Raw genomic sequence first — 17531 nt, forward strand, 5'->3', positions numbered from 1 at the left:
TATAACTGTGGAAGATATCCACTTTATATGACTACCTCAGATGACTGTAGCCTCATATTATCTTCAGATAAACTTTTAGATGCATTTTTTTTTTTCAAAACAAGGACTGTGGACTTTCTCCCCATCACTTACATCGTAAATATATTTGGAGGGGATCTTCTAATGGTCAGTATGAATGGGAGGAATGATTACAGCAAGAAAAACCTGTTTCAATGCTTAAATGTTTTAAGACAGACTGGAAAAATTGTGTACACAAGTGTACACAATCACAGGAAACATACAGCTCATTGTGTGACATTGAAATTGTTCACAACATTTTTATTACATCCTGTAAACTTAACATTTAAATGTCTTTATATAAAACTGCACAGTAGATGCAATGTTGAACAATCTGGTGATGGAAACACAGTTATTCACTGACAGAAGGAATGTAGTTTGAACATGTATTACTGTATGGTATGTACAGTATGTACCACTTTTCTGATTTCCATGACTGCTTGTCCGCATACATCCTCAATATGTCCCCTTCTCTATTGTACTGTTCGTCTTTTTGTTTTTTGTTTTCATACTGTACATTTGAAAAGACACATTATATTCACTCCACAAAATTCTCATTTCTTTCTGCACATATGCTCCCTGAGATAAAAAAAAATATTTGAAACAATTGTCCCCACACCCATTTCCCAAAACAAAATCACTCATTACAGCCTAAGAACGCCAAACAAACAAAACAATCATAAAAACCAAACAATATAATCTTCTGCTTACATTGCATTTGACACAAATACAGACACCATCACAATCATCACATATTTATAGTTACATTTTATTAACTGATTTTGAAGCAAACTCAAAACTGATATGATCACAAGTTTCTTTATGTCCCAAAACTTTATCATATTTAAAACATTTCCACATTCATCAGAGGTGTAAGAAATGGGCAGGGAATGTTAGATCTCAAATGTAACTACTCATTACATTCTCATAAGAGTAATTCACCCACATAACAAAACAAAAACATATTTTCTCACTTACTTCCTCACTTCTTTAATAAAAACTGCTCACAGGGATACAGGATGGTCAATTAAAACAAAAATATGTATGACTAGACACCACGAGAGGTGAGAGAGAACGTGTTTTTCAGTAATTTGGGTGAAAGGGACCTTTAAGGTGACAGGCGTTTATGATACAAAATTCCCGCACTACATTCACGTCGACTTTTAAAAAGCTCTAAAATGTTTACATCCTTTGAAACTGAATGTCAGTGAGAAAGAAACCATCTCTTTGATGCCATATTAAGGCAGTCCTGCTACCAAATATTACATACTTTAGTAGAGCTGAAACAGTTTTCATTATTGATTAATCTGCTGGATATTTAGACAAGATAAAGCAGCAATTTGAGAAGCTGGAACTATCAAATGTTTTTCATTTTTTTCTTCACAAATAATTAATCCATTAGTCGATCGACAGAAAATTCATCACCAACCATTTTGATAATCAATTACTCATTTTGAGTTATTTTTTAAGAAAAAGTGCAAAAATTCTCTTGTTCCAGCTTCTCAAATGGGAATATTTTCTGGTTTCTTTAGTCCTCTGTCACAGTAAACTGTGTATCTTTGGGTTTTGGACTGTTGGTCGAGACAAAACAAGACATTTGAAGACGTCATCTTGGGTTTTGGGAAACATCTTCTGACATTTTATAGACCAATTGATTAATTGAGAAAACAATTAACAGATTAATCTGTAATGAAAACGACTACCTAATTAAATTATTGATTGATTCTCAAAATTTTCTGTCAACTCAATAGTTAATTGACTAATTATTCCAGCTTCATACTGTAGCTTAGGTAGATTATCCTTTCCGGCAGGCTGGTGATACTGATCGGAAAAACCTTTGTTTTTCCTCCAGCTTCTCTTCAAGGCACTGAATGACAATGGGGTCCACTTTGGGGTCAAATTTATTGGCGAACCAGTGACCGTAGTTCAGTAACCAACGTGTCTCCGCTGCACCATAAATACAAACGCTGCGAATGTGTTTCCCTGTGCAGGGTGGGTAGAGGTTCTCCTCCAGATACTGCCACTTCACCAGCCTGGTCTTACTCATCAGGTCAGTGATATCAGGCTGGGATCTGGGCACCTCCCCGGGTACACCAGGCAGTCGCACAAGCGTGGCCCAGAAGTGTTCATCAGGTGAGTAGGTGTCCTCTGACCACGCCAAAAAATCTTTCACCACAACGGAGGAGTCCATGTACACAACAAAGTCATGTGACAAGACAAAGTAGGCATTGCCAGAGAACATCTCAATACCATGGGGTGGCGGGGTCTTAGTCTGGTCCGTTTTCACCGGTAGTTTATGATACTCAAAGCTGATGTCTCTCAGCTCGTGGTGAAAGGTGAACCTCTGCTTCTTCTGCTCACTTGGTCGGCTTGTCTCCAACATATTAGTGCCATTTAATTTCTTCAGTTCTGAGATTAGCTCGATATTGGACTTGAGGGGGAAATCTTGGCCGCAGAGATTGATGACATACTTCCACTTAACTTCTGACCTCAAAAGGTCAGACAGACAGTTCAGATCAGCTTTCAGTCGACTGATGCTTGCATAAAAGACTGCCTCGCGTTTGGAGGCGATGAAGATGTTGGGCAAACAGCGTGCTAAACCCTCCATGGCTGCGATAAATTGAGCTGGAGACTTCTGATCATAGTGGATACAGTAGATATTACTCGGTGAGTATATTGCTTTGATGAGTCTCTCCACCATCCATGCAGATTTATGCACAACCATAGAATAAGCAAGAGGGAAGTCTTTCTCCTCCTCTAAGAGACACACTTTATCATAACCTCTGGATTTGATGAAGAAAGGGCAGTTTGAAGTGAGGTTAACCAGACTTTCATCCTTGTCTTCCACAATTTGGTTCTCCCTGATGATCAGTGATTTACCCACCTCCATTGGGTCCATGTCATATACAGCTGAGCAGTCAATATCGTATTTTTGACCTGGAACAGCGAAGGGAGGTAAAGATTCAGTGATGGAGCTGTACTTCATGCTGACCAATAGCAGGACACAGACAATGACCAGTGACAGGAGTGAAGTGATGTACTGCTTTCTTCTTAGTCTCAGAAATGACATCATTCATTCTGTGATGAGAGAAAACATGATGTGAGGGAAAAGAAACTGACATAAAAACATTAATCAACATAAAGATTAAATATCCCATTCAGACACATTTTAAAACTGAATATAAAAATACTGTGCTTGGAATCATTTATTCCTGATGTAGTTTTTATATACAGTATTTGTCAAAGGTTTGGACACACTTTCCCGAGGGAATGGGAGAATGTGGCTAAGCTTTTGACTTGCACAATATGCAACCATTGTTTATTTCAACAGTTTAACTGTTAAACACCAGTTCGTTCTCAGTGTATGTGCACTGGGGGCTTCATGATTTCCACATCACACTTGTATAATTTGCATACTGGACCATAATTATCTTCCAAACTAGTTGGGGTGTCACCAAATCTTGTCTTTCACTCAGACTCGAGATGAACACAGAGACTTTTTCCTCCTTCAGCAGACAAATGTGAGAACATGTTCTGCACAGTGAAGCTCAAGCATCTCAACTCATTTTTGCGTGATGGGGAGGGGGGGGGGGGGACTTTAAACCTTGAGAGTATGAAAATCACATGAAACCCAAAACATCGAATGTGCGGATTTGACAAGACAAACATAAATATGCAAAGCTCACCCACCTTGGTCTACACGCAGCTGCCGGTCTGCCGAACACCTCGCAAAGTTTCATCAAGTCACACCCTGAGAGTTGTAAAAAATAAAAATAAACATAAAAAAAACCCCGAGTTTAAATTAAGTAGTCATCCGTGTGCTACCTCTGTCCCTGCTCAGACAATAAAGCTTTATAATTATAAATAAGCAAGACCTTATAGATGTCAGGACAAGAGGGGGACTGTATCTTCCGTGCCATTTTTACGCACAACTCGTGCGACGTCTACCAGCTTGAGGCATCTCTCCGTTGATCGTGTTGCGAGATTTAATTTGCCACATGGTTATCCGGAGTCCAGTCCTATCCTATCCTAAATAACCCGGAAAGGGGGGACGGGACATACCCACTACTATTTATGTGCTGCAAACATGTCGTTTCATGTCACTACCAATGTCAATCAGACACCATCTCATGTAGCATGTTGTGAGGGTGAATAAACAGCGCCAATAAAGAACTAGAGCTGTGGCAGATATGTCTAATGGCAGGCCTGCTACTGATTAAAGAATTAAAGATGAATGAAAACCCCGTGGCTAGAGTCATCTGAACTCACTAAAAGAGAGAGAGAGAGACATAGAGAGAGAGAGAGAGAGAGAGAGAGAGAGAGAGAGAGAGAGAGAGAGACGTATGTGGCTGAGCAAGTCAGGATTAAATCAAAAATTTGATTTTTGTGGAGCAACATTCATTTCTCCAACATTTTAAAATGTATACCAGTCAGACAGGTGAGATCAAGCCAGATGAAGGCTGCATGAAAGATGTGGACTAAACCTGTACAGAATATTTACCATGTGATCCTCCCTTCATTGTTTGTGCTTATGGTAACTGGAATTTGTGTGAGAGAGAAAGAAGTTAGTAATCACAGTTAAGTAGATATTGCAAAGCATGTCAGAGTCAGTGACACAAATAAAAACACACGAGCTTTAGAAATATCAACACTGATGTCACCGGGCTGTGAAAGTTGTGTCTATTTCAACGACTTCATACAGGTTCTGCTGGCTCCGAAAGACCTAACCAAACAGATACTGAAACAACAGGGGATCATCCACGAGATCAGTAATGCAACAAGAGCTTAACTTCTAACTGTGCGTTTAGAAAATTAGTTTTCAGGTGTGTTTGAAAAGAAGCAGACAGACATCATGTCTCTCCGGGCAGTTTTGGACATACTTCTGTGGGGTGGAACACAATGTTTGGTCTTAGTTTTTGGCGCAGAAAAAAAACCTTAGATTTATAGTGTTTCATTGTGTTCATATAAAGCAGATAAAATCTTAATAATACAAAATAAGGACAGGCTTGCTGTGTTTTATGAAATTAATTAAAAAAAAACATACTGCAATCCATTATAGCCTGGATTAGAAACATGTATAGGACGAGTGAAACAGATTTTTATGCTGTAAAGGAAGAATGCAGCTTTGAATTACTTCAAAAACAACTTTTTCTCTAGAGGCTGTCCATGATAGAAGAGGAATAACATGACCTAACTGTATTTCTCTGTTTTAATTGGCAGTCAATATGACGATTATTCTCATTTTTAAAAATTATTAGCAAGTTTAAGAATTGTCTTCCACCACCAGAAACATTAAAATGCAAATTTAGAAAAGAGAGAACGACCTTTTTATCCACGTTTGATGTTTAAATTGATTCACCCATGAAGTGTGTCTGAAGTGAACTCTGCAAATCCACCGCTTCAGACCAGGTGTACAACACAGACACAACAGTTTAAGAATCAGAGAGATAGTCAGGTGTATATCAGACAGAAGTCAAGAAATAAACAGGCAAAATAGCCTGACACTTTAAAGGTTAAACTTTGTGACTAAAAACAAGAGTTAAGAACATCAGCATGTCTCGGAGGAGACATCTAGTGGCTTCAGAGCCCTGAACACCAGCTTCTACTTCATAAATACTTGTACTGATATTTACAGCTGTGTATTTGCAGCATGAAAAATAATGTCCATGAATAATATGAGGTCATGACTCTATAATGCTCACTGATAAACCCCTCTAGTGTTTGAACATGGTGCCACGACTGTCTGACAGTAATAATAGAATAGTAATAAAGAAAGAACAGACGTACATTCAGCATGTTTTGCACATAATAATGACAGTTTACCACTGAGCATAAATCACAAAGAAACAAATATTTTCATCACTGCCTATTGCTATCTCACCGTCTCATGGCAGTGTTTGCAGTTTTTTTTGCAAAAGCATAATGTGATATAACTTCAATTAAAGTATTTTGACGCACTTCTTATGACTGAATCGATCAACAATTTATGTGTAAAGTATATTTATGCGCAAATCTAAATGCTGTCTTGTATCTTTCTAATCAAAAAAACATGTTCGACTTGTTCAAACTTATTGACTAGCCAGCATAAAATCATATCTGCATCATGAAACATGACATGTGTGACGTCCATTGTCCAGAAAGAGGAAGTTAGACTCTTTCATGGCTGAATAACTCATACAATAAAACACACTTTTATAAACTTTACAGATTAATAGAATAATATTTGAACAACTGTGTTGCAAACTTTGTCGCTCAGAAATGAATTTGAAAGAGTGAGAATATAGGAAGAATATTTGAAGTGTGACGCCCCCCTGTCTAACCTACCTTCAGTGTATTGATGCTGGAGTGGAAGTGAGTTTTTGCTCTTCTTTTGTGTCTATAAAGGTGTCTGTGAGAATGTAGGTGTGAATCTTTCTCTTTCATCTTGACTCGTTTGAACCACCAACCACAGGCTTGTATCATTGCACATGCATTCACACTTACATTACTGATGTTGTTCACTTTATTATAACAAATATTTTTAATTTATTGCCATCTGTCGTGTCTGTTCCCACATTTGTGATGGCCTAAGAGCCGGGTTATGACATTAAATGATTCCTTTATTTGTTGCTGTCCAGAGAAAAAACATCTCTCCAAATTTGATGATATTGAATTTTTCAGATAAACTGAAAGGTGAAGTGTTCCTTTATGGGTTGAGAAATTTTCTTTAGAGCTAAAAAAACCATCCAAAAACAATTTGGATAGTCTGGAAAATGCATTGTCACAAGCTGAAAACAGAGCTGTTTGTCTCGGCTCGTGAAAAGTTTTACATTTTGAAGTTTACATTTTAGAGAAACATGGACGGTGACAATGTTAGTTTTATGATTATTATAAAATTATACATCTAAAAACAATAAAGTAAGACCTCCAGATATTTGGGAATATGGTATTAACCCATAAAATAACATGGTAGCAATATAGACTATAGCATCGATAAAGTTATTCATAAGTACAGCAGATATGTGGTTCTCTTTTATTGTAAAAGGAAATATTGCTGCACCACCATCTAAAAAAGATTTTTATGAAACAGCAGTGAGTATCTGTCATAATCAGATAAACCTGTTTGGGGACTTTGGTTCCTATTAAGTGTATGTCTAGAAACTAGATACCAGCACTACTGGAATAATACTACTGTGCCTCAACCCCCCCGGTTTTATGGTAATTTGATTAAACCCAACTTTATTTAGGAATATGGACATGTGAGCATAAAATAAACTCATAATTTAAGTCTAGATTTTGACAGAGAACCCCAAGGACCACAGGATCAAGTAATAATGCAAGACCTGCTGTTGCTGATGTAGTTTTAGAGGTGGAAATTTATAACTTTTAGAACAAATTTGCAATTAACCGAATGGTGAACTGAGGGCTCTTTGGCCTCCTCGTGGTCTGGGGCAACAGTGGAAAGTACACTTAATAAGGTAATGCACTTATGTACAGTTGTGAATACAAATACATTGTTCTGCAAAGCACAAAGAGTGTTTTTTTTAACGAACATTTATCTCATACAAATATTTTAAAAATTGTTTGTTTTCAGGAAGAAAAAAAAAACATGTAAATACCAGCACGCAGGTCGGTTACATCGCTATCTCAGTCTCTCTCCTCTGCTCCAGTGTGACGTCTGTGTTGTTCCTCCTTCCCACAAAGTTGAATCGAAAATGAAATGAAAAGTGCAAAGTAAGAATCGACATTGAAGTTCCTCTCTACATGTTACATGCTGTGCTGTCTCTGTGCTGTGGGTGTATAAATAGGTCGAGGTCTGTCTACACATCTGCAATGCACTTGGTTTAGCTCAGTAGTCAGTGTAGTTATCTATGATCTGGAAGTCTCGATTTAGAAACTGTGGAAACTTTCTCTGTTAGGTAGTTTACTCATAAACACTTATTTTAAAACTTTAATATCCTATAATTAAAAGCGTAATAAAAACAAAAACTGGATTTTTACACCTATTTCCAATTTTATTCGAATACAAATACAAATATAAATAATTTTGCTGCCTCAACAAATACAAATACTGGGCTCTTTGCACATCCCTAGTTTTGAGATACTTGTACTTTTCTGGAGTATCGCATTTTTTTGCTGCTTTATACTTCTACTCTACATTTCAGAGGGAAATATTGTACTTTATCTGAGTACCAAAGTTACTTTTCATATTAAGATTTTACATACAAAATATATAACCAGTTTATAGAATATGATGGATAGATACAGCAGTATATAAAGTAGTTAGAATTAGCTCCACCTCAACTGTAATGTTAAAATACTGTGTACATGTTAATGCATAATGATCCAGTAGCATAACAATATAACTCTGACAAGTCCCAATCTGCATTATTTTTTTTCTTTTGGACACTTTTGTCATTAATACTAAATTTCTGACATGGGATTTTTATTTTAATTAAGTAATATTATATTGTGTTATATTGGTTCTTTTACTTAAGTAAATTATCTGAATTCTTACTGGTTGGTCCTGAAGTCTATAGCTTAAAAGTTAAATACTATTTGACATTTATTGTATGCAAAGTTATTATGATTCTGGGGTGTGTTTGAAAATAAAACTCACCACGCCCTCTAACGTCAGGCCAAATGACGTTGCACGTCGTTACGTTTTCCGGGTGGCCATGTTGGCTTCTTGCGTAATGTAGCTAGGACGATATCACTATGGAAAGGACTCTCTGACCACGGTGAAACTAACCTTCGGAAGTACGTGAATTTGTATTTTTTTTAATAACACAGTAACTATAAAGCTGTCGTAAGGCTGAGGGACGGAATGACCTTGGGGACAGGCTGTGTAAAACTAGTCCGGGTGTGACAGCTAATGTGGCTAATGCTAATGCTAACCAATGACAACGTTAACTATATTACCACACAGTCCCACATATCCGTCTTAAACCAAAGGAAACTACTAACTTACTTAGGTTTAAGACCTTAATGTGGGACTGTATGTTCATACAGTTAGCGTTGTCTTTGGTTAGAATTAGCATTAGCCGCGTTAGCTGTCACACCCAGACTGATAAGGGGCTGCTATTATTTTCAATATCGAATAACGTCTCGATCATTTCCTCGATTAGTCGTTTGGTCTAGATAGTTCTTTAATTTATAAATGCTAACGACAATACCGTAGTTATTGTGCAGTTTTTGAACTATATGACTGCAACTAACGATTATTTTCATTATTGGTTTGTTGTTTGGTCCATAAAATGTCAGGAAATGATGAAACACATGCATCACTATTTCTTAAAGCCCAGTGGTTCAGTCAGAGGGACCAAACCACTAATTTAATTACATCAAGCTGATAATACTTGGACATTTTTTTTCTTAAAGAAACGATTGGCTGTCAAAATAGTTTGCGAACAATTTATAATAGATGGCAACTAATCGATTAATCATTGCAGCTCTATTAGAGACAGTTTGTAGGTTTGGTTTTGTCAGTGTCGCCCAATCAGTAGTATCTACATTTAGTGTCAACATCTTTTATTTTACAATATGGATGTGCTGGTATCAAATGTTCAAGCCACAATTATCATAGGTATAAATTATCACAGTAAATGGTACGATCACAGCTTTGTTGGACTATATTTTCAGAAACTGCAATTTGTAAACACACACAGAACATAACACCATGATTATTATACAGAAAGTTTGGACTCTCTCTCGCTGAACATTACGATTAAACACCTGTCAACTATCTGCGCTTCAGTGTGTTTACAACTAATGTTAATACACAAAGTCATGTCCAGGCGGTGGTATAGATACCGTCAGCATGTTTCTTTGTGGTATATAGTAAAAATTGTATATCTGCAAATCTATACGTGCACATTAAAGTTAGATCAATTAATGGGATGATTCACTCCTCCTTTTTTTTTAATACAGCAGAAAGGTGCGAGTCTGACACCATGTTGGCACGTCTGTTCAGGCTGCACGGCCTGCTGGTGGCCTCCCACCCGTGGGAGGTGATAATAGGCACCCTCGCTGTCACCGTCTGCCTCATGTCCATGAACAGCCTGGCAGCAAACAGCCAGATGTGCAGCTGGAACGAATGTCCCAAAGTGGAAGAGGTGAGTGCGCTAGAGAGAGAGAGAGAGAGAGAGGAGAGACAGGTGCGGGTGCTGCTGAGGAAGAATTACTGCTCAAGTTGTGTCTAGATGTTAACGAGAACACACGTCTGTGCCTTTTTTTGTCTTGTAGAAAGTCCACAGCAGTGACGTCATCATCTTAACGGTCACACGCTGCATCGCGATCGTTTACATCTATTTCCAGTTTAAGAATCTTCGACAGCTGGGATCCAAATATATACTGGGTCAGTATGATGTGAATGAGTTTGTGCAGGTGCATGTGATGACACTCACCTTTACTATAAATACAACACACAGTTTATGTTTAAACTGTCAGTAATCTGTTTGTTTTCTCTTCTGCAGGTATCGCAGGTTTATTCACAGTGTTTTCCAGCTTTGTTTTCAGTACAGTGGTCATCCACTTCTTCGGGAAAGAGCTGACAGGCCTCAAGTAAGTGTTCAATATGCACTAATATATACTGCATATACTGATGATTCACTAGTTTAGCATTGCTGTTGAGTATATAGTGCTTTCCCTTCCCAGAGATCAAGAAAATTGAGATTAGAGCTGCAACAATTAGTCAATTAACTATTAAATTAATCTCCAACTGTTTTGATAATTGTTTGGAGTCATTCTTTAAGAAAAAAATGACCAAATTCTCTGGTTCTAGCTTCTCAAATGTGAATATTTTCTGCTTTCTATGATAGTAAACTGAATATCTTTGAGTTGTGGACTGTTGCAGCCCTAGTTGAGATTGTCAGTTGTAAAAGCAAAGATATTACTGGATGCATGTTGTTGCCAGAGGACTCTTTGCTCCAGTTTTTGGAACGCTTTGGCTTTCCAGAAATGTGGACAGAGGTTGCAGTGAAAATAACTCCTCATTTCCTGATTGTCATTTGACTCTTCTCCCCCGCAGTGAAGCGCTGCCGTTCTTCCTCCTGCTCATCGACCTGTCCAAAGCCTGCGCGCTGGCCAAGTTCGCCCTCAGCTCAAACTCTCAGGTAACATCACACACTTTGTCTTGGCACATGTGCAAACTGCGACCGAACTAAGATTCATATGTTCATATGGAGAATGTAGTTGAGGTGTCACTGACTGTGTGTGTTGTGTGCAGGAGGAGGTGAGGGAGAATATCTCCCAGGGAATGGCCATCCTGGGTCCCACCTTCACCCTGGATGCTCTGGTGGAGTGTCTGGTCATCGGCATCGGCACCATGTCGGGTAAAGAATGTTTATATTCTTCTCTGAAAGTGGCAGCTGTGCCTTTTTTTTTGATGGACAGAAAATTATCTGGAAACTATTTTATAATGAAATAATCAATTTTTCAAGCAAAAATTTGCTCTAAAATGTGCCAATTTGTTGTTTTTCTTGGTTTTACATGAGTGTATATTTAATATTTTGGGATTTTGGACTATTTGTTGGACAAAATTAGATGTTTGAGGATCTCAGCTTGGACTCCAGGATGTTGTAACAAGTGTTTTTCACCATTTTAATGATGTTTTATTGACTGAATGATTGTCAGATTAATCAATAATGAAGTAATCATTAGTTGCAGCTCTAGTTCCACTTATGACAGGTCTCAACATTTCAGTCAGACAAAACAAGCAATTTGAAGACATTACTGTGGCCTCTGAGAAATGATGATTATGAATATATGTCATAGACTAAACGACTCATCAATTAATCGGGAAAATAATCAGCAGATTGATTGCTGATGTAAATAATCTTCAGCTGCAGTCTTAATATTCATGAATTGACAGCAGTTCTCCTCTCTGTTATTTTCCAGGTGTGCCTCAGTTAGAGATCATGTGTTGTTTTGGCTGTATGTCCGTTCTGGCCAATTACTTCGTCTTCATGACCTTCTTCCCTGCCTGCGTCTCGCTGGTCCTGGAGGTAAGAGTGATCCGTGACTTTCGGGAGGATTATAAGATGTGGAAGTGAGTTTTTTGCGTCTCGGTGCTCATGTGTGATTTTTTTCGTGTGAACAGCTGTCCAGGGAAAGTCGTGAAGGCCGTCCTATCTGGCAGCTGAGCCACTTTGCCCGTGTGCTGGCTGAAGAAGAGGACAACAAACCAAATCCTGTCACCCAGAGGGTTAAAATCATCATGGTGAGGAACTGCTTTGTTAGAGGGGATATTAAGTCAAAGCGTTATTCCTCTGGATCCACATCAGGCTAAATATGTTATTGTGTGATGTCACCTTTCAGTCTCTGGGCCTGGCTTTGGTTCACGCTCACACTCGACTAGCGGCCGAGCGTTCGGGTCAGAACCGCACAGTGGAGGGACCCGTAGAGAAGAGACTGGACTCCGGTAGCACCATGTGGCCTCTGCAGCTCTCCAGGTGAAATATGTTTCATTCTGTAAATACTTCGCATATTAATCCCGTTCATAACCCGCCGATAAACAACTCTGTTCATCTCTCTTCACCGTCTACCAGCATGGACCTGGAGCAGGTGATAACTCTGGGTCTGGCCCTGCTCCTGGCCGTGAAGTACGTCTTCTTTGAGCAAACGGAGACAGAGTCCTCCCTGTCCCTCAAGAGTCCCATTATCAGCTCCCCTCCTACCCAGAAGCCCAGAGCAGCCGAGGACTGCTGCCGGAGGGAATTCCCACCTCACAAACCCCAGAACAGCACCACAGCAACCAGCAACCCTCCCTCCTCCTCCCCGGCCGTGTCAGACTCTAAACTTTCCACTGAGGCCGACGCGCCGTTCAGAGAGAAGGGTGAGACTTATAATTAGTCCCGCAAGCTTTAATAACGTCTGCACTCACTGGCTCACTGCTTTATTTATTTATTTTTTTTTGTGCTTAACCTGACCTTCGTCTCCTTCCTGCTTCCTTTACAACAGATGCGACTCAACCTACAGCAGCCTCGAGGGAGAACAACGGCCCCTGTGTCTCATGTTTCGAGGAGTCTCTCGCTCCTTGTAGCTCTAATCCGGAGCCCCGACCGCTGGAGGAATGTATGAGCATCCTCTCAGATCCTCAGGTAAAAGTCACCAGAGCAGATTCTACAAAGCACAAGATACACTTTTTGTATTTATCCAAAGGTTTAACAAATGCGCCGGTTCGCTCTCGATGCTTTTCCAGAGAGGTGCTCGTTTCCTTAGTGACGCAGAGGTGATGAACCTCGTCGCCTCGCGTAACATCTTGAACTATAAGCTTGAAACTGTCCTGGAGACTCCAGAGAGGGGCGTGGCCATCAGGAGGGAATTGTTATCACCTAAGCTACCCGTCGCCTCCGCCTTGACTCATCTGCCTTATAAAGACTACGACTACTCTAAGGTGCCGGCAGCGTCTTCTAACCTTCTAGCAGATTTCATTTACTCATGTTTTTTCAGCAGATGAAATGTTTCTGTGTTCTCTCGACGCAGCTGAAGCAGCTTGTGTTTTTTGCTCTCTTGTCCCGTAGGTGATGGGAACCTGCTGCGAGAACGTCATCGGCTACATGCCGGTGCCGGTAGGAGTGGCTGGTCCTCTTCTGTTAGATGAGAAGCAGTTTCACATTCCTATGGCGACCACAGAGGGCTGCCTGGTAGCGAGCACGAACAGAGGATGCAGGGCGCTTTCTGTAAGTGAGGAATAACTGTTTTTTTGTCTGCTACAGCAACATATCTGCTTTCATGATGGGGCCCTGTAGTTTTACATGACATCATCTGCTTACGTAGCTGGAGTCCTTGTTTGAATACAGCAAATCAAATCTTGCATAAAGTGATAACATGTTCTATCACAGGCAGAGCAGCTGTCCCCAAAGACCTTTTTTCCTCATTCTTATAATACAAAACTATTAATAATACAAGTAAAAAAACATGTTGACATTGTTTTTCACTGCAGAGATGATTAAATGGGATTTCTGGGTGTGTATTTTATCTGTATGTCTGTTTTCCTTCCTGTCCAGCTGAGCGGTGGATGTCGCAGCAGGATCCTAGCTGACAGTATGACCCGGGGTCCTGTTGTGAGGCTGCCCTCAGCATGCCGGGCCGCAGAGGTCAAAGTCTGGCTCGAGACCTCCGACGGTTTCAGCGCGATCAAAGAGGCCTTCCAACAGACCAGCAGGTCAGTGGAAACACTGCGGCTGAAAACATTACACGCATGATTGAAGATATCACAGTTTCCCGCAGTCACAACTGTGAAATGTTTTTGTTAGTACTGCAGGATTTACACTCCTTAAATGAACGTTTGCACTCGCTAGGTTCGCTCGTCTGGAGAAGCTGATGGTCGGATTAGCCGGGAGGAACTTGTACATCCGCTTCCAGTCGCAGACAGGAGACGCCATGGGCATGAACATGCTCTCCAAGGTATGACCCAATCTTGTGTGGCAAGTCAGACGTCAATGCAACGTTTGTTCCTCTCTTTAGTCAGTCAGTAAGCCTTTAAAATAGACAGTAGACAGATAGACAGGAAGTGACGGAGAGAGATGCAACAAAGGTCCCAGTCAGACCTGAACCGGGGACGTGATGTTTTCTTGCACGTCTGCTTCGATAAAACAGTGAAGAGTGTGTTGTCGTCTCCCAGGGGAGCGAGCAGGCTCTGCTCAGGCTCAAGCAGCAGTATCCAGAAATGGAGGTGTTGTCTGTCAGCGGCAACTACTGCACCGACAAGAAGTCTGCCGCCATAAACTGGATCATGGGCCGCGGCAAGTCTGCTGTGTGTGAGGCCACCATCCCCGCCAAGGTGGTCAGAGAGGTAAAGACATGGAATACAAACTCCTCTGTTAGCATTACCCTAACCCAAGTCACCAGTGTATCTGTTCAAATCATACATTTCTCACTAAAGCAAACCTTTCATGTGTCTGTAGGTGCTGAAGAGCAGCACGGCGGCTCTGGTGGAGCTGAACATCAACAAGAACCTGGTGGGCTCAGCCATGGCGGGAAGCATCGGGGGCTTTAATGCTCATGCTGCCAACATTGTAGCAGCCATCTACATTGCATGCGGACAGGTGATTAATCACTACTCAGCTAAACTTTAAAGTTTTATATACAATTTGGCAAAGATGACAAAGAGACAAGGCTGTAACTCACTGATACGGTCACAGAATACTTGTAACTGCAGAGCATCTTCAGAATACTTAAATAATAACTTATTTTATGTCAAAACATATATTTTGATTAAGGCTTCAAATAGTGATTATTTTCATCATCTAATGATCTGTAGATTATTTTCTCAGTCAGTCGTCTGGTCGATAAAATGTCAGAAAATGGTGAAAAATGTCGATCACTGTTTCCCAAAACCGACATGACGTGCTCACATGTCGTCTTTTGTCCCGACATTCAGTTTATTATCAGAAAGGACTAAAGAAACCAGAAAAATATTCAGTTATGAAGCTGGAACAAGAGAATTGTTTCACGATTAATTCATAATAAAACAATTAAAAAAAGCAACAAATTTTCTGTCCGTTGACTAATTTTTGTAGCACTGATCTTGATTAGATATTTAAAACAATGGCTGATAGGAATGTACTACTTTCCAAAATGTGTCACAGATTAAAAGTGATCACTATGACGACCATCCATAAATGATGGATCATGTATTGACAGAGACAAGTGTTTCTGTTTAGATATAAAAGACAAACATGGAATCAGAGTCACAGGTGAGCATTGATTTATCATTGATATTATATTTCAGGACCCGGCTCAGACGGTGGGGAGCTCCAACTGTATCACTCAGATGGAGCCTGCTGGTCCAGACGGGGAGGACCTGTACATCAGCTGCACCATGCCCTCCATAGAACTGGGAACTGTGGGAGGAGGCACCAACCTGCCGCCACAGCAGGCCTGTCTGCAGGTAACCATCACTCATACACATCGACAACTTCCTGTCATGATGACTTAATGCTCTGAACTATTAGAAATGTTTGTTTGCAGTAACTACACAAGGAAACTGCTTGAGAAAATTAAAGGGATAGTTTGCACTTTTTGAAGTGAGGTTGTATCTATAGTCAGTGTGAAACTGTTTGTACACAACCAGGAACATACTGGTAAATGATTTGTCCCTCTCTCTGGTTATTCAGCACTCAGATGTTCCATTAATTTAAAACCTTCACATTAATGATCCATCTTTCTCTCTAGATGCTTGGTGTCCAAGGCAGCAGCCCCCACGAGCCCGGTGAGAACGCCCGTCAGCTGGCCCGGGTGGTTTGTGCCACCGTCCTGGCGGGAGAGCTCTCCCTGATGGCCGCTCTGGCTGCTGGACACCTCGTCAAGAGCCACATGATCCACAACAGGTAAGAAATATCACTCGCTCCGCTATTTGGCGCCCGAAAATTGTCGTGGTTCTCCCACCGTGAGTGCTGACTTTGTTTCTCTCTCTCTCTCTCTCTTCTAGATCTAAAACAAACTTAGCACAAACACCTTCGTCAAAGCCAGAAAGCTGCGTGACATAAAAATGTCGCCGCTTCATCCTTTGCTGAGAGGACTGAAGCGTCTCTGAATGAAGGAAGTGCTGCGGGGTCGAGGAAATCCAAACAACAACAAACAAAAAAAGACTATTAAAGCAGACTCGACACGTGCTGAAAGACCTCGACCCGACGCCTGCTTGCTTTGTTTGTCACCCGACTGATTGCAAAAAGACCTTCTTTTTTTTTTCTAGTTGAGATGTTATGTTGCAGCTACTTATTCGTGCCATTTGTCTGCATCTGAATGTTGCACTAGTGAGACAAGTTGACTTACATTTTTTCGAGAGAGGCCACAACTGTGAATCACTGACGGTGTTTTGGATTAGTTCAAATCCACCAAGCTGCACAAAGAACACGTCAACCCGTGCCTCCAAAAAAAGCAACACAGCTGAAACTTTTTTTTTTTTTTTGCACTTGCCAAAGGTTCGCTTGAGACAGCGCTGTAACAAGTTTAAAATGCCAACTTTCTGCCTGAATGTATGTTGTATGATATCAGTGTTGTAGGATATCTCTTGCACAACCTTTCCTGAATGAGGCGCTGCTGTATAAGCAAGTGTACCCGAGAAAAAGCAGCTGCCGTTAAGAGATTTCTGCTACTAAACCTTTCCTTCTGACTCTGAATAACCGACTTGATAAATTGTTAAAGGCAGGATGATTCTTTGTGTCGAGGCCAAATAGGAAAACCGGAAAATCAAAGCCATATAATGTAACTTAATGAGCTTTTATGGTGCACTAATTATATGTTACAGTTGGATGATGGGTTTAATGCATAATCTGATCACTGACCAGAGACTCTGCAGGGCCTTGAACTGTTCAGAACTGGCCTTACGTGTCTCTAAAGATAACCCTTCACATGTTCTCTGATAAGTTTTTAAGCTATTTAACATCAAAAGATTGTACTATGTTTTATTTAAAAAAAATAATAAAATGAAACACTATGTTCCCTCTTTGTCTCACTTATCGTATTGCAGCATGAAGAAATGAAGAAAC

At 40.2% G+C, this 17531-nt stretch overlaps 2 protein-coding genes across 5 annotated transcripts; one reads left to right on the forward strand and one right to left on the reverse strand.

The window, feature by feature from the left end:
- Nucleotides 1–304: 304 nt before the first annotated feature.
- On the reverse strand, nt 305–7820 carry LOC137170933 (beta-1,3-galactosyl-O-glycosyl-glycoprotein beta-1,6-N-acetylglucosaminyltransferase 4-like). Of its 2 annotated transcripts, none has more exons than XM_067574593.1 (3): nt 7656–7820; nt 3748–3808; nt 305–3135 (listed from the first exon to the last, which is right to left on the reverse strand). In XM_067574593.1, the coding sequence occupies exon 3, from the start codon at nt 3128–3130 to the stop codon at nt 1853–1855; it is 1278 nt and encodes a 425-aa protein (XP_067430694.1). In that variant the 5' UTR covers nt 3131–3135; nt 3748–3808; nt 7656–7820; the 3' UTR covers nt 305–1852. The 2 variants fall into 2 exon arrangements, with proteins under 2 accessions (XP_067430694.1, XP_067430693.1); XM_067574592.1 differs by lacking the exon at nt 7656–7820 and adding an exon at nt 3933–7623.
- An 855-nt stretch (nt 7821–8675) lies between these two features.
- On the forward strand, nt 8676–17484 carry LOC137170931 (3-hydroxy-3-methylglutaryl-coenzyme A reductase-like). 3 transcript variants are annotated; one of them, XR_010924685.1, is made up of 21 exons: nt 8676–8796; nt 9967–10151; nt 10282–10393; nt 10512–10599; nt 11066–11150; nt 11264–11369; nt 11935–12041; nt 12137–12256; nt 12355–12488; nt 12585–12871; nt 12997–13136; nt 13238–13432; nt 13560–13718; nt 14046–14203; nt 14340–14445; nt 14663–14833; nt 14946–15086; nt 15773–15931; nt 16216–16370; nt 16472–16595; nt 16631–17484. XR_010924685.1 is itself a non-coding variant. In XM_067574582.1 (20 exons), exons 2-20 carry the CDS (start codon nt 9990–9992, stop codon nt 16527–16529), a joined length of 2643 nt encoding a protein of 880 aa, XP_067430683.1. In that variant the 5' UTR covers nt 8676–8796; nt 9967–9989; the 3' UTR covers nt 16530–17484. The 3 variants fall into 3 exon arrangements, 2 of the variants coding, with proteins under 2 accessions (XP_067430683.1, XP_067430684.1); XM_067574582.1 differs by having other exon boundaries at nt 16472–17484; XM_067574583.1 differs by having other exon boundaries at nt 8696–8796; nt 9970–10151; nt 16472–17484.
- Nucleotides 17485–17531: the final 47 nt, after the last annotated feature.

The sequence above is a fragment of the Thunnus thynnus genome, chromosome 19 (assembly GCF_963924715.1).
Source record: "Thunnus thynnus chromosome 19, fThuThy2.1, whole genome shotgun sequence".
NCBI classification, from domain to species: Eukaryota; Metazoa; Chordata; class Actinopteri; order Scombriformes; family Scombridae; genus Thunnus; species Thunnus thynnus.

Bases quoted from the DNA above. Each gene is read 5' to 3' on its own strand.
- LOC137170933 (XM_067574593.1), bottom strand. From the start codon at position 3,130: ATGATGTCATTTCTGAGACTAAGAAGAAAGCAGTACATCACTTCACTC.
- LOC137170931 (XM_067574582.1), top strand. From the start codon at position 9,990: ATGTTGGCACGTCTGTTCAGGCTGCACGGCCTGCTGGTGGCCTCCCAC. The intron at 10,152-10,281 runs GTGAGTGCGCTA...TTTGTCTTGTAG, and splicing joins AATGTCCCAAAGTGGAAGAG to AAAGTCCACAGCAGTGACGT. The intron at 14,446-14,662 runs GTATGACCCAAT...GTCGTCTCCCAG, and splicing joins GCATGAACATGCTCTCCAAG to GGGAGCGAGCAGGCTCTGCT.